The 22,684-nt window shown below is 34.0% G+C and overlaps 1 protein-coding gene across 2 annotated transcripts in view; it reads right to left on the reverse strand.

The window, feature by feature from the left end:
- Positions 1-16,943, reverse strand: part of LOC128234709 (uncharacterized) — a 34,531-nt gene extending 17,588 nt beyond the window's left edge. For both annotated transcript variants that reach the window (XR_008261007.1, XM_052949134.1), the window contains exons 1-18: positions 16,862-16,943; positions 13,334-13,491; positions 12,473-12,606; positions 9,976-10,100; positions 9,409-9,520; positions 9,006-9,147; positions 8,098-8,180; positions 7,429-7,544; positions 6,920-7,049; positions 5,201-5,268; positions 4,681-4,806; positions 3,707-3,862; positions 3,141-3,311; positions 2,819-2,925; positions 2,426-2,618; positions 1,936-2,136; positions 1,527-1,677; positions 1,134-1,201 (exon numbers count right to left, since the gene is read on the reverse strand). Coding sequence is in view for 1 of the 2 variants with exons in the window: in XM_052949134.1 (XP_052805094.1) it covers positions 1,134-1,201; positions 1,527-1,677; positions 1,936-2,136; positions 2,426-2,618; positions 2,819-2,925; positions 3,141-3,311; positions 3,707-3,862; positions 4,681-4,806; positions 5,201-5,268; positions 6,920-7,049; positions 7,429-7,544; positions 8,098-8,180; positions 9,006-9,147; positions 9,409-9,520; positions 9,976-10,100; positions 12,473-12,606; positions 13,334-13,491; positions 16,862-16,901 (2,281 nt within the window). In the remaining variant the exon portion in view is untranslated. The remainder of the gene's footprint in view (positions 1-1,133; positions 1,202-1,526; positions 1,678-1,935; positions 2,137-2,425; positions 2,619-2,818; positions 2,926-3,140; positions 3,312-3,706; positions 3,863-4,680; positions 4,807-5,200; positions 5,269-6,919; positions 7,050-7,428; positions 7,545-8,097; positions 8,181-9,005; positions 9,148-9,408; positions 9,521-9,975; positions 10,101-12,472; positions 12,607-13,333; positions 13,492-16,861) is intronic.
- Between the last annotated feature and the right edge of the window lie 5,741 nt (positions 16,944-22,684).

Genomic DNA, 22,684 nt, shown 5'->3' on the forward strand with positions numbered 1-22,684 from the left:
AAATAGCAATTTTGCTTTCAAAATTGATTAAAATTGTTAATAAACAATAATGAAATGTGCAGCACTGTCAACATTTGTTACTTTAATAAAAACTATGAATTTTATAATGTTATAGTGTTTTTACTTTTCATAATACATGTAACCCATATAACTTCTACATGGAAACATAATAAAATCGAATAAAACCACTGTGTGATAAGAAACACAATTGAAATATTCTTAAGTAAGTTAAAAAAGCCACAAACTGTAGTTCACTGATTTTATCTAACAGTAGAACATAGCTTAGTTTTAACTGTAGAGCTCAGTTAAGTAACTGTTTAACATAATGTTACTTTCAATTAATAAAGAATAACTGTAGTTCATATTTGTAACTGTAGAGCATATTTTGGTGACTGTATGGTATCAGTTTTGTTACTTTATAGCATAGTTTTGCAACTGTAGAGCATAGTTGTTTGCAACCGTAGGGCATAGGATATTTACTTTACAACACGGGAATTTGTTACTATAGAGCATTATGTTTTTGTAATTGCAAGACATAGGTCTATGTAACTGTATGGCATAGGTTTGGTTACAGTACACCATATGTTTTGAAACTTAAGAGAATAGTTTTGTTATTGTACAGAAATAAATTTGTTACTGTAGGGCATAGGTTTTAAGAACACAGTTTTTTTACTCTTATACATCGGTTTCAAATGGTAGAGCATACATTTTGAAACTGTAGAACACAGGTTTCGAAACAGTAGAGCATACTTTTAAAACTGAAAAGAATATGGTTTTTTAACTGTACAATGAGGTTTTGTAACTGCAGAGCAAAGATTTTGTTACTGAAGAGCATAGTGTTGTAACTGTAGACCATAGTTTTGTAACTGTAGGCCATAGATTTTGTAACTGTAGAGGATAGTTTTGTAACTGTAGAGCATAGTTTTTCTAACTGTAGGCCATAGTTTTTGTAATTATAGGCCATAGATTTATAGGACTTAGATTTCGAAACTGTAGGCCATAGATTTCGTAACTGTAGGCCATAGATTTTGTAACTAGGCCATAGAATTTGTAACTGTAGACCATAGTTTTTGCAACTGAAAAGCATAGTTTTATAACTACAGAGAACAAGTATTAAACATTTTGTATCTTACATTCAAATATTTGGACCTCGCAAAGTGATATATTAACGTCTTGTTTTGCAATATCAATCCGCACAAACCTGAAATCAATTTAAAAATCGCACATTATGTTATTTATTTTAAAGAAAAATTGGTACAATATACCGGAATGCATTGAACCTATCTGGCCTAAATAGATATTCATTTACGCTTTTGCTTAAACAATAACTTAATATTTATTTAAAACAACACACACACATAAACCAAATCCATTTAAACAAAATGTGCACTGTAAGGAAAACGATCGTGACGTTACCATCGCTTATTGAAGTCAATTATAAGTGCAACAGTGTCAACACAATTAGTTACGGGTTCATAGTGCACGAGGTCTTTTAAATAGATCGTGTAATCCTCATTAATCATTACCTGCCAGTAATCGGTGTATCTAAACGCACTGTGATAATCGTCTGTGGCCGATCTGATGTCTCTGTGTAAACCAGGTCAGTGACGTTCTTTGAGCCTGTGACGTTACTAATAAATAGCCGGAAGTCCTTCATTTCCGTCGGACATACGGCGCCTATTGAAAATTGTGTTCTTAAAAAGTGTATATGATGTATAGATAAGGATTCGTAAATAAGTAAATATTTAGCATTAAAACATTAGAAGAATGTCTGTAACATATCACTACAGACTGATGTTTGCACCAATTGGACAGATACCAAACACTTATGCCTGCGATCTGCATTTTGTTTTAATATAAATCCATAACATTGAGATGAGAAAATATAAGTGCCCCATTTTCCACGTAATTACAAAATATGGACTTTATACATACACCCTTCTTTAAAACGTCTATGTATAACAATAGAACCGATCGTAAACCGAACGCCAAGATCCAGTTGCCACCATGGGTAAGGACCAGGTATTAATCCACAACATCCATTATCCATATTTCTGTCAGCACAATCGTCTATAAACTTGTAGCCCTGTTCTCCAGAGGACACAGCAGTCATCTTCCCAAGAGCTATATTGTACTCTTAAACAAGAAGTGTTTTATTAATAAGGTATTGTTGTTTTACTTTTTATCTTCTGCAGCAGTCTAGTTCTTAAATCGCTTTTATTTCAACGATGACACATAGTGTGTCATTGTATCATATTTGAAATTTGTTTATTGCTGATAGTAAACGGTGAATTTTTACTGGTGATGATGTTAAGATGACAATTTTAACCGTAATTAAGTACACATCCAAATCAAAACAAAGTATATATAGCAAACGCTATTGCTTTGTAAATAGTATTCTATGTCTATAGCATAATGTGTTTACCTGGTCTTTTTTGACAAACTGCCCGTCTTTCAAAGCCACAAGGAATGTCATCCCATTCTATGATAAAGGAGCGATTGTCGCCGGGAAGATATGCATCACTTGTTGCCGTTGCCATTACAACACAGTTTTCAGAATAGACAGCCCCAACTTCAAAGTTATTAGGCGAACCATGCATCCAGTAGCCTTTGGTTACCTGTGAAATGTATGTGAAGCAGATTTTGAAGCATTTTAATAATGAGGTCAACGCTAGTTTTTACTCGAGTATAAATAAATAAATCATTGCTATATACCAATCAACCAAAGCAGAGTTTAGAATGTATGTTTTTTTCCATGACAAAATCGTTGTATTTTAATTAAGTAGACCCTATACAAGTAGAACAAAAATGTTACTACCAGACTGGTTCCCCTTTGCCAAACATAGTGGCCTTCTTTCTCTCTGTCATTGAGACCAGTCCAAATCCATTTTTCAAACTCAATTTCGCTCATTGTTCCGTAGGTGGCTGGTTCAAATTTGTAATTTAAGTTTGGGAAAGGTTTGAAAATAAGGAAATAATAGAGGATGACATTAACTAGCAACATTTTATTATATTTGTTATGTGTATTTAGTAAAGTTAGTCTACATTAAAAATGCGTCCTAAAGAAGCATCGAATCAGTGTAGAGTGATTAAAGTCAACTGAGTTGAAATTCAGTTACAAAGTCACTGAAATATCATACTTGCAAGCATGGTCAACGTTTCATTTGTAACAGCATCCAAAAGGATAGCATTGTCGTTTGCACAAAACGTCCGTGCCTTATACCAGTCAACAAGCATTGGTATTTCTCTATAGCATAGTCCATTCTGCTGGCTTATTGCGTAAGAATTTGATGTGTCACATTCGAAGGTTGCTAAAGAAATAAGACATGGATGGATAAACTGCGATTAATATTGGATTTTAACGAAGTTCTGCTAGTAATTCTACCTTCTTTTTACCATATAGCCATGAGTCTGTATGGTAGACAAGAATCTTCACGAGCCAATTTACCATACAGACAGAATCACGTACTGAAGACAAGACTCTTAAGGTGCATAGAACTGCTGTAGACCAAAATATATTATATCTAATGCTTTTGATGACACAGATTTATGGATGGAACCATGAGCAAACTATTGATGAAATATACAATTGTATGCAATTAATCAACAAATTTGGAAGCTTGGCCAACAAATACGGATATACATTGGCCGGGTAACAAATCAAGTGACATAGCAAGCAACGTATATTACATTATCTGTATCTTACGTGTTAAAGTATGTGGCGGCTCAGGTAAAGGTCCTTCAAGGCAATTTTGTTCTTCGTCTGGGCAAGGGGAACCAGGTGGTCGAATGACCACGTGTCCAATACAAACAGTGCCCGCATTAGAACTTCCACAGTCTTGTCTTTCCCACTTTCCAGAGCCTTACGCGTTGATATAAAAAGTAAAAACGTAACGGTAAAGTACACGTGCTGTTGATGAAACTAATATGAATAATTAAGCCGATGTTGAAGTACAGTTATTGAAGTTTGTGCTCTATAAAACGTGACTGACTTCTTACCTTCCCTATACGGTAGAGCGTTGGATTGTTAATCGGACAACCCGGGTTCGATTCCCGGGCAAACCAGGTCACTTCTGTTGTGATTGGTTATGAAATCCTTTCTACGACCATTCGCACTGTACCACTGCCCCTGGCATGTACAGAAGTTGTCAGTTTCTTGCAGAAGTAAAGGCACCTAGTACTGGTTCACCGCCCAGGAAAGGTGTGCGGTGGTTGAACTGTCACTCTGGGACCCTTCAATGTGCTCACGCCGGGACCCGGAGTATAAACTACTAACACCACCACACCTTCCCTATACTACTTGTATGTGGCTTAAATATGCAATAGCCATGAAAGTGGTGCCACTGACTGATGATTACTTATTTTTATTTCGATTTGTAATCTCCTCAAAACGGGAAATATGTCATCTTCTGTTATACCCATGGATTTGTCTCGTTGGCCACCGAATACTACATTTAATATTTAGTTACGGGTCTGGGCCAATGACACTGTTAAAATGAATCGATCATAATATGTATTCAAAAGTAATATCGGAAGGTAACATATCGTATCATTTCATTTTAAGTACATTGCGTTTATTGGTGTTTAACAAATATATAATATCATTAAATCTGATTAATCTTTGTTTAAGTTAATAAATCGCCAAGCGCTCATGCACATTACAAAGGTAAATGCAGGCACCTGTCAGTACGCCGCACAGTTCGATGTTACTCGCGAGAGAGGCAGTTCTGTTGGTTTCGAAGGCTCCGAAGGCTAATGTGGAGTCATCACCTTCATCAAACCATCTCCAAGAGTCTTTGCGCGTACCTACAAGTAGTTCAGCTCATTTCAAAATATGTAAAGGAATGTTGTTATCAGTTATTTTTTGTTGATAATTTGCTGATTATTTTTTGTTGGTTGCTGCCAGTGCCAATATAAATTTTAATATTACTGGAAATATGTAGTAATTTACTGTCATTTTAAAGCAAATAATGAGACATTTCCGTAATGATAAAATATATCATTTTTAGTTTTAAAGCACTTGTTGACAAAATTGCGTCAGTTTCTATTTAATTTACTCGTCACGCTTATCCTGGCCATAATAAAGCAAATGTTATTGTAATAGGATGCCACAAGTAAATTAATTGTCAATCCCAATCAAATAATAAATCTTTGACAAGTTTGTTATTAAGGAAGACAATTGCATTTCTATTTGTCTTACCACTAAATCCAAGCCAGACAGTGCTGTTCTTTTGAATGCTCCTCCCAATAAACATCTGTATGTCATTACTGAAATTTCACATCTCATTGAACATAAAGAAGAGCAATATTGGTATACTTTTACTGTTTTAAAAAACAGAGGCAAAATTCTTATAAAATACTTTGTCATTTTTTCAAAGAAAACGAATTCTAGAGCACAAGAATCCTTGAGAACATGCTCAAAGATATGCTGAACTCAAATACAGTTATTGAATAGTTTAGAACATTGTTTTCGTTTGAATCTTGACAAACATTTTAGTCAACATATGTTAGGATGTAATGCGCGTTTAAAAGGGGTAAGATAATATAACTTTCAATAACTTCTAGTGCTATAATCTAGAATGAGTTAAGATTATATTTAGATCAACTTAAAAAAAATATATTGGAGCCAGTGGCCAAGGGTTCACAAAGGCCCTGTTAACAGATAGGGTATACGTCTAACGGTAAAGGAGAGACTCACAGTAGCCAAATGTGCACAACGGCCTTGTAACAGAAAAGGTAATCTAAAACTATTTTAGACACACCCAGTAGCATCATGTTCACAAAGGCTCTGTTGAAAGACAAGGTAAAAGTCTAACAGACAACCACTGTCACTAAACAATATACTACACAATAATCAAACTATTTTAAATAAATATTTGTGTGACCCTAACATGTATTGATTCAGACATGTTGGTTCAATCTTTATTTTAATTGACAAAGATTATGAAGAAAGTGATATTAACTTATGCTAAATCAAATTCGTTGGTATGATTTTGCATGAGAGTGAGGTCTTGCGCTGTGGCGGAACCTGACTGCCGGAAGAAAACCCTTCTTGTCTTGTTTGGTGATCACAACCCAAACTTACATATGCTCAGGTTTGGAATCAACATTGGGACGACTAGTTTAGAATCAAGCGCGCTAACAGAACAATTTTGTTTAAACACATTTTATTTTTGAACAAAACATACAATGTATGCAAGGTCATATGTACAATATCAAAGTTTAGGATTGGACTGGAAGATGGTTAACAATCTAAAAAAGCCCTTTTCCTCTAGTTTAGCATGTACAGTAGATTAAGCAAATTATGGCGTTTTGGTTAATATCAATTTGGAAAAAAAATCATTACAAACCAAACAAATAACTTTAAAAAAATTACAAATAATGATTGTTTGGGAAGGTATTTGTATTTAGGTTGGTAACACATTTTGGAAATATGATGAGAAGTAAAAAGTATGTTGAGCGAAAGTAGGAAAGAAAAAAACGGAAAATGAAATGGATTGAGAGGGTGAACTATAACCTGTTGTTTTCCGTTTGAGGTTTTAACCGGACAATTAATGTGTGGTCTGTATATGTTGCTTGTGCGGTTTGTGCCAATCGTTCAGCTCCTGTTCGGCCTTAGCATTGTGCCTTTTTGAGAGTCTTTGTTAAGTGTTATGTAATAGTCAGCGAAACAGTAGCTCAATGGCGGTTGATACACGTCTATATTTAACGAAACCGGAATCATTTTTTATCTATATTGTGATAATGCTAAGCTGTTATGTGTGATACGATTTGACAAATACGCGTTTACGAACGACAAGATACGGAACAGGATCACGGTGTTGATAAAAGAGGAAACCGGATATTCGTAATGAATATAGAAATAAGACAGTGTTAATAGTAACATGAATGATAGGCAATATTTTACAAAATTACTTACGACTGAATACGAAGCAACTTCGTATTGCGGATGTTACAGAAACTCCTTGCTTCCCGCCAAGTCGTCCTCCGTTCGATTTCAAACCGGAAGCAGAAGTCATTGTACTTCATGTAACCTGATGGACATATGCCTGAAACATACATTTCTCTGAAACAAAGCTTTATAGGGAATTTGTAAGCATCGTACATTGAACCTTTTGTAGTGAGGTAGGCTTATGAATTACCATCTGAAAAGGAGGTAGGGTGTTGTAGGAAATTATGAATTCTTGCACTATGACCATGTGTACAATCAGGTGGATACGTGTGTTGACTGACTAAACACTATAAATAGAATTGACAAATTGAGAACTAAGGTAAACAAGATAAACACAATGCTTTAGTGTCAAAAATATTTCACCAAACTAGAATAAAAACGTAAACAGAAAAAAACATAAAGAAACGAATCGGAAACTTCCTAAAAACATTCTTCATAAGTGTTGTCATTTTTTTAAGTGTATCTAGCTTATTCACCTAGTTTCTTCATACAGACGGGTTTGTACAAGTCGTCACATGATGTTGGGCGCCAGTTGTTGAAATCGGTAGAGTTTGTATCCATCACCGCACAAAGGGAATTGTTGGCAACACGTCTGGAGACAAGAATACGCCTTGAACACTATCTAGTAACTTAGGTTTAGTAAGTGAATACAAACTGTACAACGTTTATTTATACTGTAGTTTTGGTCATTTTATCAAACATTTTGTAATCAGCAAATTGATACCAGCATTATAAGGGTCACCAGGCAACTTTCAAGAATAAGGCCAGAGGAGCAATAAGATAACATATTTATTTGTGGATAGAAAAACCTTAAGCCAGAATTATGTAACAAGTTAACACGGAGAGAGCTTTTAAAAGATAAGCGGACATATATAGTCGAATGTAAAAAAGTTTTGAAAAAAGTTAATAATGGACAGTGGATAATATTAAACCAATGATTGAATAAAAACTGAATTAATTTGCAGATAAACAACACAAACGACAAATGATTTAAACTTATTCATTTACAATTCTTGGCGTAAGAAAATAGAACGGTAATGGTCTTACGTCAAATTGAGTTGAAAACGTCATGTAAAAGACATATACATCCAATACTTCATCATATTTTTCACAACAACCTTAACACAAGGAATCAGTCATATTACTTTTCTACATCCGATGCTGATTCCATCCACCAGAAGTGTGCCGGTTCACTGGCAGTTGTAGGTAACAGCCAACGTCGAGATTTCTAAAAGTATAATATCAATCACATACCAACTACCTCTTGAAATACCTGTTTTTAAGGACAAAAATAGAGGTATTTGTTTGCATTTTTCTGTCCCGAGAGTTGCTTAATGTATTTGTGTGTTGGGAAGTCTAAGCTGCATATTAATGGCGGGTGGACATCTGGCATCCTGCAGGTAGCCATACTTAACCAAGACAACAGCCAAAATGGGAGTCATTTGTTGCACCCATGACTAGTCTCACTACAAATATTATAGCTTTTGAACACAAACATGTATTGACTTTAATGTTTATAGTAAGATATGTACATATGTCAGGCTTTATAACATACTTCGCATTAAGGTCACGAACGTTGAAGGTCAAGGTCATTTTGAGGTCGAAATCTAAGAAATAGCATATATTTATAACACATAATCATTTCCCATACGATTAATCCAAAAGAGACCAGCACAAGATATACTGGTAAGATACACCAGCCAATATTGAACAACCACCTTATTTCGATTGTTGCTTTTTTCAAATTGTTAGATTATTTAAGGAAGCAACTATTTGTAATGCTTAAAATTGAAATAAGAAATAAAAAAAACCCACAAAATTTAAGAGTCAAAGTACATTTCTCTTCTTTTCAATTTTTTTTTCGGATTGTTTGAAACTCGTGGTTTTGACCAACTAATCCAAGTTAGAAGTTCCGCGTAGTCTGGTATTGAATTGAAACAAAGTTGTGTTTGGGCGACTAAATCACAAAAAGTTGAAATTTGAATAAACTGATACACAAATAAATAATGGATGTAGGAATAAACAATGAACTAGTTATTTTCCAAAATATTACAATAATCAGTTCCGTGTTCAGGGTATACGGAAGCCAATAAGCAGCTCCGTCGTTCTGCCCTGCTAGGTACACAGTTAGCGCCTGTTGTTCTGACTCAGTCACCATGGCCGCAAGGGTACCTTCCTCTTGTATACACGCCCTCCTGAAAGGTAAAATATATGCGGCTTATATCTTTTGAAGTACTACGTTTTGATGCACAAAATCAATGCAAAGGAAAGTTCTTATTTTAATTAAGGATTCAGATTTATGATCATTTTAAAATAGCTTATATAGAAATACCAATTTAAGATAATAAAAGTGATAATGCCATTTCGTTATTCTTTTGTGGCAATGCATCTTTTTAAACAAATGCACATATAACATTTTTGAAAGATGGTTTAACTATTTGGACAAAAATTCTTACTGGGCGTCTGTATATTGCACTTTTGTTGGCATGACCTTGAAACAAGCGATGTCTTTCCCTGCGACAACCAGGTCTGTCCAGCCATTGTCCACATCACAATAATGCGGAACTTCTGTAATATGATTTAAGAAGAACAAGGTTTAATGTTCAGATTTTGACCATCAATATATAAGAGGGCCTCATTTTAAAGTTCATTGCAGGTTTTAAGAAAAATAATTCAAATCCAGAATAGCAAATCGGTAAGGTGTTTAAATGTTTATGACAGCTTGCAGCCTTCAAGAAAGCTTAATATATATTCTATTCTTGCGCTTCAAAAGGGCGATTTAGAAAAGCCCCAAAAAGGACGAAAACCATCCCAACCCCAGGTTTACTTTACTGCTAATGGTAGATGCAACACTGGCAACCGTTTTCTGTTTCAATAATTACCACGTTGAATATATCCTATGTTTTAAATGATCAAAATATAAATAACTTGGCTGCCACTGTGGAACACCATGTCGATTCATGTATTTCAAACTGGCCGGTATGTGGTATGTAATTTTGTCGATTTACTTAAGGAATACCTACCTGGCGGCATTTCACATATAGACTGTCGTGGTATGTCACAGTCTTTGTCGTTGAGGACATTGTTGCAAATTTCGCCACAGTCTTCCGAGTCCAGATAATTGTTGGGCTCCCCACTGCCCCACTGGCTACAAAATACAAAGTTACGGCAAAACAAATCGTATGATATTTTGGCTTCTGGTCTACGCTATGTCCCTTCGCTAAAACGTTCTTACAATGACGATTGTTTAGTGTAAAATATAATTTGTCGATAAAGAGTAAAAGGCCATGAGGCCTTCCTGTTTCATATGCGTGTTGATCATTTGGAAACCAGTTGACAAGATGTATGTGCCGAAATATGAGGACCTTAGTCGACCCACCTTGCTCCTTTTTCTTTCAGTGATTAATGTTATCAAAACTTATACTGAGCTGTCAATTTTAAGTTATAAACACGTTCCCAGTGGAAATAGAACATGACATACATGTATGAAAGTGAGAGCACTTGACACTAAGTACAAATGACACTGTCTCTGTCTCCATAGCGTTCTTATCGTGAGTATTTTACATGTATTTGCAACAAACTCCAAAAATGCATACGTGATTTACATTTATCTTAAAAATAGTGAAAGACTCCACTAACTTGGTATTCAAACCACAAAACTAGAGGTAAACCATGCTTTACTTTTGTACCTGTACCTGTAATATGTGCAACATGTTTTTCTGCAATGATATAAATAATAAGAAAGCGTAACATATATTGGCAAAGTTAGTCCATAATCGTAAGGTCGCCTATACAAATTTGTTTACATTGCCTTCTTTCATTCGAATTTTAATATAAAACGCATGGCTTCAATCGTAACAAGTGAAGGGGTTTAGTAGGCTTCATGTTTGGTTGTTTGTTTTTTGTTAGCCTTCATTAGAGATGGATTAAAGATAGTCAATTAGCAAAGACTATGAAACATATGCATGGTCAATAAAGACTAAGTAAGAGCTCACTGGGTGGATATGATGACTCGGGTACGATCTAAGGCTACAAAATAGATAGATTACTATGGTTCAGGCAAAATTCATATATTGTATACTGTTGTTGAAACTAAAACATGTGGAGTTCAGCTACCCCAAGATGAACATTTAACCCAGAAGCTTGTATCTAATACATAGTTTGAAGCGTTCAAGACAGACTTTAATTATGACCACAAAATCGAAAATATTAAAGTACATGTTACCTGTTGACATGGTTATTTAATTCGAATATGCATATCCAGCACTGGAACCAATACAGTATGAATGTCGTTGTAACAATTTTTCTGTTTGTAACAATTTTGTTTGACATTATAATCTATGTGCACATTCGAATCTCATGACAAACTTTAAATGAGCCAGTATGTAAGAAAACCTGTATTAAAATATGATGAAATTCATTATTTAAGGATAAATAGAACGCTTACTGCGCATGCAAAAAGGATAATGATTCATGAACTGACGTAAACTTTTATTCGAGACATAACACCAGTCAAATATTCAATTTGTTAACGTAAACTTTAAGGATGTTTAGCACAGAGTTTCACGTAAATAAAGCTACGATATCGAACGTCAATCGTTTTTTTCAACGATATTTATGTGTGAAAATATAAAAACAAGCTCAGTAGCCAAAAGTTTAAACATAAACCCCGTTCAATGGCACAGTGTAAGCGCCAAAGACATGGAACACAAAAAAACACACACAAAAAAAAACAATAAACATGTAACAATAGAAAAAAAATCCGCAAACAACACATTACATATATACTATATAAAAAACCTAGTCATTTTTATCAAGGATTGTTAGGTATCGCCTTGGAACGGTCAGTAAAGTGTAAATGTACTGGGGGTTTAAACAAGTGTACTTGCACAAACCTCTCTCTTATCCAAAATGTATAATAAGCCGTACATACAAGGTACGATTTGTAAATATGGATTTATCTTAGAGGAGTCAGATAGAATTCTGTATAGAATTTGCAATATTTACTAGAATACTGCCGCTTGTGTAACCCAGCGTTAGTGTTTGTTAAAGGTCTTATTTGTATTTTATTTATGATATTGATTAATAAACAAACAATATGTTAACTAGCTTTGACCATAAATTACGTTGCATTTGCACATTATGGACGGCGAAAACACGCTTAAGACGGCCTCTTCCTAATACTCAAAATGTGTGGTGCTTAAATAAAGCAAATCACCTTCAATCCATTTAATTTAATCTTTCAGTAATGTGCGTATTTTCGTTTTTGTGTGTTATTTTTACGTTTTATTATTTAGGCAATGATGCGAGTTCTAACAGAGACTGACTGCAAAGAATCTGCAGTGAGTCCAGTCGCCGCCGAAGACTTACTGGAATCTTGCTTAATTTACCTTGATCAAAGGCGTTAACACATCACATTCTTAATTTTAAAAACAGGCCCTTAAGAAAATGACAACATGCAAAATAAATACACATTCATATTTCGTTTACCAATTTTAAAAATAAATCAAAGCTACGTACATGAAATTGTTCGACTCGTTTTTTATTGATCCATCCGTCCATAACCACGTTGTATTATTGTCAGGGCTTCTTTTTAGGCCTATCCACCATTCATAGCTCATCGGGTACTTCAACAGCTCATATTTTACCCAGGTCTTAAAGAATATAAGAAATGGAAGTAATTCTTGAAGTCGGGGAACCTTCGGAGGCGCACACTAGCTCAAAAACAGAAAACAGTCTAGATCTAGATTGTAACGATACATTTCCCGCTATGATGCATGTAGGAGCAACACTGCCTATGTTTACTAGATAGGTTTATTATGTATATCTGTTTCACTGAGGCGGTTACCAAATATGTGCTGACCTTTACTGACATAAAGTATTTTTTATACAACTGTGGCATGAATGTTGTATTGTACAATTATTTCGTATTAGTTTAGCACATGTCTTTTCAATTAAACATATTTAAATTCCCAAAATGACGGGCTCATACATATAAATGGTCAGATTTCAGTCATTTTTTAAAACAATACAATGGCAACGTCAGGGACAAGCCAAATAGTAAAAATATAACATAGAACGTGTTTGAATGCATTTGGCTAAGGCCTGGCATACACTGCAAGAGAGACACTTAACGAAAGTACAACACAGACATACTACACTATTTTTATCGATACACATTGGGGTCACCTCCTTGGAATGGTCAGCAAGACAGAAGTACAATTGGGATTTATGAACTATCACCTTAACACTTGTCCCATCATATTTAGATTATATAATCTATGACAAAGATAATTTTAAATAGAACTAAGTAGTCATACATATAACACTAACAAAAATAAAGCATCAACGACATTTTAAGAACACAAAACAAAAATATACCATTTCTTCTTTAGATTCCAGTTGAAGCAGGTCACCTGAGAGAGCCTGACAAGCTTTTCTGGCCGTTGCCCAATCCATCTTTCTCGATGACCAGAACTGATAACAAGAGCTGCTGCCGGGACGTTCAATCCAGCCGGTAGGGCACATGCCGCATACATCTTTCAAAGAAACGAATGAAACGTAATTTAATAGCAACATTTTTGCGAGCCTTAATGAGCGTTGCCAAATCAATCTTCAGCAATGACGGGACCAATAACAGGAACTACTGCTTGGACAGGGGCTACGCGCATACTTGACGGAAATTATGCATATGAATAGAGCATACGATGTACACAATTAATACAGGGATATGATCCTGAGGGACAAGCCTAGCAACAGCAAGCCGAAACATATATGTTTATTGTCTTAGAACTATATTGCGTTGCCGATCAACTAGTGTTTGAAAATCGGACTCTATTTGCTATCGATAATCGAATCGAATCGGACCAAGTATTTCGATATACTATCGGACAATAATCGAAAGTTCATAATATCAATTAGGAATATATTCTTTAGACATAGTATAATAATGATCATTTAAATGGAATCAGTACGTATGATTCTATGGTAATGCTTTTTGCAACAGTAAGTTAATATCCATAACCTTTTTCTGTCTTTAATAACTTAACGACAAAACATAATAACAAAACATATACTTAATAATTGCTTAACAATTGCAAAATTGTAAATTATCTTAGCATTTTATCCATGTAAAAGCATATTGAATATTTGTTAACAAGCTTAACATTCAATTACCTGTAACATTGAAGATTTCATTAAAATATCTTCATTTCATAAAACTTTCACAAAAAAGTAAAATTGTTAATAACAAACGATAACAAAAAAAAAGTTTCAAAACAAAATGCATCGAGCCGGGATCCCGTCATTTGCAGGTAAGACCGGACCACGAAACCACAGAGACAGGGTATATGAAATATATGAACAGTTTAAAACAGTTTGTAAGTTTTTAAGCAAAAGTGTTTACATTCGTCGCATTTGTGTAAAAGAGTGACCCCCCTTGTTAAAATAAACTCAACGATAATTTACCGGAAAGAAAAATTGACATTTACTCTACTTTTACTGCAAAACAAAAAAAAGTAACATTAACGATATCGGTTTTTGACAACCACTAACGATTGTCGCCGACATAGCATTTTCAGCGCTGATTTATTGATTTTACTTGATAATCGTGTCATCAATACGATCAATTATACCGGCTGTATCGGTTGGGGGTAGTCTAGGGCTATAGGAGTCCGCCTCTCGCACATGAAGTAGTGCGAACGCTTTCCAATAGACTATCAAAACAGACAACAATACTCCAAAATGGACGCGCTAACATTTATAAGTATAAACCGGACGATGGGGCTGATACCACGTGTAGTCGATGTAGACATCAGTTTCATAACATTTTTTTTTTTGGTTTAAAGTTCAAGGTAAGTTTGAATTTCTTGGTTGAAAATGCAAATTATCTTACTTATTCATGCCCATTGTAACGGGTTCAATCTGTACAGCAGGACCCACGTTGTCATAATATTGTGTATCACGAATTTGGGTTGATATTGTATACTGTTAAGCTCTGTTTTATGCATCTCGAGGGTTTATTAAGAAAAGAATGGTGGATCATATCCTGATAAACTCATAGTATAAATTCGTCAGTTTATCAAAAAATAACTTCACCATTACTCTTATTTACGCTTGTGAAAAACCGAAAAAACACATTGCGTGGAAGATAAATCAATGCCGTCATAACGCCAGAGTTTCGTATGCTATCGAAATAAATTTTTTATTTTCAAAAAGTTTTCAACATGAAAAAATATGTTGGTTTCAGTATCAATTTGCATTATTATTCACTTCATTAAATCTAAAGTAAATATCTCGGTTTTACACTGAAGCAAATATGTATCCTCTATTTATTATTACAATATAATTTATTTGAACAAGCCCATCAGTTACTTAAACAATAACATCCTACTCTTTTTGTAAGTTGTGGTGGCTACTGAGCGTGTCCATGTGGTTTCTGGTTGATTATTAATAAAATAAACAAGCCGGTTTTAGACTCCTACGTCCATGCGGTTATTCCGCACTGTGTTTTCAACTACTTACGACATCAGTGTTAAATACCAAGAATTGTCCATATTATTTTAAAATAATAATTAAATTAGTAAGTTGAAGATTAATCAAATTATTAAGTTGAAGATTAATTGAATACAGATTGTTACTCTTATTAATGGTACAAAGTCAAAGCAGATACACAAAATAAAAGTATCAATATCAATGCATTACTTTGTTAAACGCATTTGACTTGAATGATCGAAACAAAAGAAAAAGCAGGTGAATTGTTTACATTTATTTTTTTTCGTTTCTTTTGTGCATCTTTCTTAAAGGGACTGTACTCCGTATGATGAAATAGCGAAAAAGAGAGAAAATTGTCGAAATCTGACATAATCTTGGTATCGATGTGTACAATGCATTGAAACTTACTTACTGGAGTACCACATAGTTTACAATTAATTTATTTTTCGCAGTGTTTTCGTAATTTCCATTAAAAAAATACTGGGTATGTCTACCTAGTATAATTCATTCCTTATGCGTGATTGGTTAGTCGTTGTTATCACGTGATATTACCGAGTTAGTTGTTTAGCCTTATTATATCACCCGTTTAGTGTAATCCTTTGTAGCTCAGTAGATACAACGCTGGGCTGCAATTTTGGCGACAACGGTTCGAACCCGGTCTTCGACACAATTTATTTTTTTAATATTGGTATTTATTTTACAATTATGATATCAACGAGTAAAACATTTTATTAAATAATTGTCCTAAGATTCGTTACAGAAAAAAACTTTCTTTGGTGCTAATCTGGTGTACAGTCCCTTTAAATTGCACATCTAAGGATTAAGTTTAACAAGTATCATTACCGTGTTCGGTAAGCGTTAATAATGAATAGACATATTAAACAAAAACAAAAAATCTCACACAAACAATCTTAATATACATAAAGCAAATTTAAAGAGTAGCATATATCCTTTAAATGAAAGTAGTCTAGCGGTATAGATGTCCGTCTCTCAACGAAGAGATTGTTGGTTCGATACCATCCAGGAGTATGTTTTCATTGCCTCTCATAAAAATGACACAGTACTGCTGACTGCCAAGGAAATGGACACAAGAGTGATCTTAATAGCTATCAGCTTTCTTCACAATCGAGCTTAAATAAATAAGTATAAACAAAATCCCTTAAAAAGGCGACTGATAAGAGTTTGACTTTTTTACATTTTGGGCAATATTTTATAAGATATATATACCGTATATCTTCCTTTTGTATTACTATCTTAGTTGATCACGTCTTAAAATTCACGTAGGCTCATGCTAATGTTTATTCGTGATTATGTAATCAAAGTCGACAAATAATTTAAAATGAAAATAAATAATCAAATTATTATATAATAATCTTAATGTTTATAAATGCAATTAAATATGCATGAGATTTTTACCTTGAAGAAATACCTGCAATAATACAATCACAATAATCATTGTTACTAGTCCAAAATGATCACTACTTTGTGCTGTGTATTTAAAACGCCTTCCTTAAGTAACAATGACAGATGTAAAACAACATTGCCGTAGTTGTTTAAATAAAGCCGATTATCCTGAAATATAGCTTATTCATATTGTTTTAAAATTATTATCATTATCTTGCGCCACTGTCGTCATCGTCTGTTGTTGATGATGATGTTGTTGTTGTTGTTTATAAGTAAGAACATCTATTCTTGCGAAGAAAGGTTACAACAGAATGTAAGTAAATGTATATTCCTTTAAAACGTGTTGCTTATATTGTTGATTTTTTGAGTTATGATAGTCCAGGCCCTAATATCACAAAAAAATATTTAAGTCAAATCTCAAACTCGATCTCAACTTATTTTACCGTATAACATTTAAATTTATTGAAAAAAAAGATACGTTTTTAAACATTTTGAAAACCTCATTTTATCATAGAATATGTTGCTTGAAACCTTTGGTCTAGATTCCAATTGAAAAATATTCATGGCCTTTTAACAATTACTCAAGTATATGTTTTGCTGTAGAATTAGTTTTCTTTGAAATATTTTCAAAATATTTCTATAACATTTTCAAAAAGTATTAATACATGCAAGATTTTAAACAATATTATGCTTTTATGTGGTAAAATGAGTTAAGATTGAGATTGAGTTTGACTTAAGTATTTTCGTGATATTGTGGCAAGATTATTATTTAATATAGGAATCATCATGCTCTGTATGTTGAAACCAATATAACGTTTGACTTCAGATTTAAAAAATGGTGTTTTCACACTTGATAGTGCGGGGGTAGTAATCACATTATGAGATAGCTCAAATTAACAACCTTCCTAGTGACATATATTTGTTTTTGTATGTAACCATAAATAAATCCTTCGGCCCGGGTGTTAATACTATCCAATTTGTAAACAGTTTCGATAAAAATAGATGAAGTCATGATGATGTCGGTTCTTTATATTGAATAAGTAATTAGGTAATCATCAGTTAAATTGACAAGTTCAATATCTTATAATGTATGTAATGTTAATATGTGGATAAACAACGTTATATATCCTTGAAATGCAGGTTGAACAATGTACAGCAGGCAAGGTGGGTTGTTGCAAAAAACGAGATGGCTCCAATGTCATTTACCATAACAATTGAAGGGGTGAAGTGTTCCTAAGTACATGTCAGTTACTTGATAAAATGATTAGAACATGAACATTGATAATTACGTCGAAAAATAATAACATCATTTTGATTTTGCATGAGACAATAATGTGTTGCCTGTATATCCAGTTATTGACGTTAAATTGTTATCTAGGACTTAATTTTTTATGTAAATCAACACTAGTTTTATACGACATTCCTTCTATTGCAAGTAATGGCTTCGACGTTCGTCTGATTAAATGTTTTTAGTTGATCTTTTATGTTTGTTTTTATCTTTCGGGCCATCAGTTATTACTTTGCAATCCCTAGTTCAACTAGCATTCTGATACACAGATTTAAAGAGATATAAAACTGCTGAAAAATATTAAGACCGCAGATTTAATATTTCCGTTCGAAAATAAATGTTTTATGGCTTAAAGCGTTACTAACGGTTAAAGAAAAATGCATTAAGCATCAAATTTTGAAAAAGTTGTCAAAACGTTTAATCTGTGAGAGTGCAGCTTTAAGGTATTTCTGAATAACCTGTTACTTATTGAAACTGTCACGAATGCAAACATGATAAGTTAAAAAGTCATATTCATCATCGGTTAATCGTCGATGTGTCGACATTACTGCTTTTTTGTACTTCTTGAAATAAATAAAACACAGATTAACTTAGAGGTCAAGGGGGTGTCATTTTATTGTGCACTTTGGTTATTTTTCTTTATAATAATGTTGGTTAAGTGCCAAAATGTATCAAATCTTACGATGAAATGAATTTTTTTTGATAATCTCACGAAAACACGGGCTTATTGTATCAAGGGTTTTAACATAATAAACATGACTTGATCAGTTTCGGTGAAAAGCCGTATCAAACCCGGGGCGTTTCACGAAAAACTACCAATCCCCCGGCTTTTCGCGGAAAGCCCTGCTTTGCGGCTTTTCGCGAAAAGCCGGGCATTTCGCAATTTAGTCATACCGTAATAAAATAGTTAAACCGAATGATCATCCTATTTACATTCCTTTATCATTATGGACTAAAAAGTATTTAGTAACATTCTTATTGACGGTTGATCATGTGTCAATATCAAATGTAGTTGAGAAGTTTAGATATTAATAAAAATGTAACATTTATGATTCATTGAAAACATCACACGCCTATTTCTACTCTCATTTTCGCTTTGCTTTTCTATAATTGACCTTTTAGCAAAGGAAAACTTCAAAAAAAGCTCAAATAACTTTTACAGTGCTTTAATTTCTATCGGCTGAGCTGTTGAAAATTATAAAGCTTACCAACTTATTGTGAAATAAATCCAATCCACTCCTTTTAATGAGAATACCAAAACATTTAAAAAACAACACACCCTTGGAGATCTTTTTGTGCATAGGTATATTCATATGATCGAATGAAATGAAATAAAAATGAGACAGTTTGTTCCTTAGTTTCTAATCAGATGTATCAAAAGAAGTTAAACAATCAATACATCATTTTATTTTGCCTCTATTGTGTATGCTTGATGAGTTATTTACACTGTACAGGCGCAAGCAATCAAATTTCTTCAGTTGCAATGCAGTTAACTGTTATTATATCCTACTTTGTGGTTATAATAATTCTTTAAATAGCAGGCGCAACACCGTAGCTAAATTGGATTGAAACAAAGTATGTTAAGTTTATTTGAGGACACATGTAACTAGAACACTACATTTCAATATTGAAAGATGGCAACAATAGTACACTTTGATAGAAACATGATAAATCAAAAGTATTTTTAACAAATATATCTTAATCATAAAATCCACTAATCATACTATATGTTATAATATAATTTGTATGCTAGAGCATTCCAATAAAGCGAAAAACAACATAAATAAAACACCCGTTCTTTGCAATCATTTAAAACTTGGACACATTAGTTTTCAATACTTCTGTTATTTAAATGCCAGGGTTTTTCTGACCGTTCAAAGGCGGTACCTAACAATCTTTGATAAACATACCTATTTTTTTCATATAGTATATATGCAATGTGCTGTTTATTGAATTTTGTGCTGTTGTTCAATGTTTCTTGTTGGTGATTTTTTTTCTTGTGTTCTATGTCTTTGGCGTTTACCCTGTGTCATTAAACGGGGTTTATGTTTAAACTTTTGGCTTCTGAGCTTGTTTCTGTTGTTTTTCACACACGTATTGCTTGCATCCCGCAAAATGCCATCTTCATCTTTATCTTACTCATCCTTTTCAACATCATTATCAACACATAGGCTTAAATGTGTAGAAAACTGGTTCCCAAAAGATACTGGGAGTGTCTCAACCATTTCGTCGAGATATTCCCTTTCGGAAACCCTTTCTCGACTGGAAGGGGTCTATATCAGTAGTATGTGTATCATCATTGTCACAATGGTCATATTGGTGTCGGTTTCGGGCTTATATATCTGATCTAGCACAAGCTTTTCACCCACACCCCCGTTAAATGATTCCGTCTCTTCGATACCGGTCTTCTCAGCTCAGTTAAAATCCTCTTTCAAGCATGTCCCTTTATTTCTTAAGTATTTTTCTGCACAAAAATGACGACAAGCCTGAAAAATTGTTATTAAAATGAATAAAACGGGCCAATCATTTGGAATATTTTACAAACTCGCCTAAAACGCAGCTGGATTTTTTTACTTAAAGCTGCACTCACACAGATTTGTCATTTTTACAACTTTTTTATTTTTTGTCTTTGAAAGAGCAATTTTTTTGCTTAAATATCTGCAAACCTATGATATAAGATTGCTGAAAAAAGATCAGACTGCAGATTTTGATATTTCCGTTCGAAATAAATGTTTTATGGCTTAAACCGTTACTTACTGTTTAAGAAAAATGCATTAAACATCAATTTATGAACTTAAATATAAAAATCTGCGATCATATTTTTGTCCCCATCTTAAATAACTGGTTTTCATGGATTTTCGCAAAAATAGGCTCGTTCCAAGACAAAAAATTAAAAAAGTTGTCAAAACGTTCAATCTCTGAGAGTGCAGTTTTAATATGTCACAATATCAGCGATGCGATTGAACATTTGATATAGATGTTATACACATTTTCAACACCTCTCTAATATGAGCAAATATAGCCGATGAACTCGTTGGATTTTGAGACTATTATCAAAATCGTTGTTACCTTAAGGTGAAAATATGTTTCCGATCAATAACTATAGAACGCATAGGCCCAGAGACTAGTTGACATCCACTTCGTGTTGCACTGAATCACTGACATTATCTGCTTTTTAGAATGTTTCAGGTCAATATTTCAAAACATCGTGGGAAGGTAGTGTAGATCATCATGAACATACAGTCGAACCTCGTTGGCTTGAACTTCTACGGTACGGCGAAAAAACCTCGAGCCCCAGAAAAATCGAACCTAGCCAGAATGCTTCCATTCGGTTTAAAGAAATCGCTCCTTTACATCGAATAAGAACCAATGAAGAATTCAACCCAAGCGAGTTCGAGCCAACGGGATTAGACTGTATGTCACTTAAAGCCATCTGTCTATTTAGGCCCAAATACGAATGGCTATATATCTAATGTGGCCTTTCGGGGGCAATTGGCACGTTTTTATTGTTTAGATGAAAGTCGAGTATGCGTCGTCTGGGATAAAAAGTAGATCCCTATGTCGAATCTTCAAAAAACGTTACACAATAACCAATCCTTGCCAAGCTCTATTAGACTAAGTATGTTGGTACAGTTTGGATCAAATATGAATATGGTTTGTCTTAAGTCAAAGACTAGATAGTCAGTTCAACTATTACAGTAACCTTGTTTAGGTATTATAGCTTCTTTATTATCTGATCGCTATGAATCCTGTTAAGTGTAATTGTATTGATAACAATCTCAGATATTTCGAAAATAAGTTTTCTTACATAAAGTTGTCTACTTTTAGATTATATAATCTCAATGGTTAGCTCATGTGGTATGTGACATGATTAGTTATGCCCCCGAATGACTGCAAATAAGTATCGGACAGGCTGTCCTTCCGTCTGTCCCTCCTTCCCTATAGTTCCCGACCAAAAGCATGTGAACACATAGTTACAGGACTTCAAACATGACAGGCAGGTAGATAAATTCCTTCGAATTTGAGGTCAGTGTGTCCGATTTCGAGGTTGTGGTAACCTTGAGCTGAAAATCAGTTTCCGACCAAAAACTGCAGAACGCTGGGGCACAGGGATATCAAACTTAGTTATCTGGTCAGTCATGACATTTAGATGAACCCTATTAATTTTTATGTCAGTTGATCAAAAGTCAATACCTTGTGATATTGAGCTGATAATCCCTTTCCGATCAATAACGAAAAACGCTTGGGCCCAAAGACATACAACTTAATGGGCAAGTCGGTCGTGACCAGCCAATGAAGCTTTATAATTTGGGGTCAGTGGATAATAGGTTAAAGTCGCTAACGGAACCTCATACATGATATGCAGTTATAGACGTTTAATTGTTATCAGACTGACCACTTTTAATACTATATATCAGGATTTCAATAGAGTTAAATTGACTTTTGACCCTTAAATTTCAGCCAGAGATAGTTATTTTGTGTCTTTATTATCTTACTTGTAAAGTATTACAAACAAGTACGATAATGCCCACCAATCTCAAGGACGC

Source organism: Mya arenaria, chromosome 5 (assembly GCF_026914265.1).
Source record: "Mya arenaria isolate MELC-2E11 chromosome 5, ASM2691426v1".
Lineage (NCBI taxonomy): Eukaryota > Metazoa > Mollusca > Bivalvia > Myida > Myidae > Mya > Mya arenaria.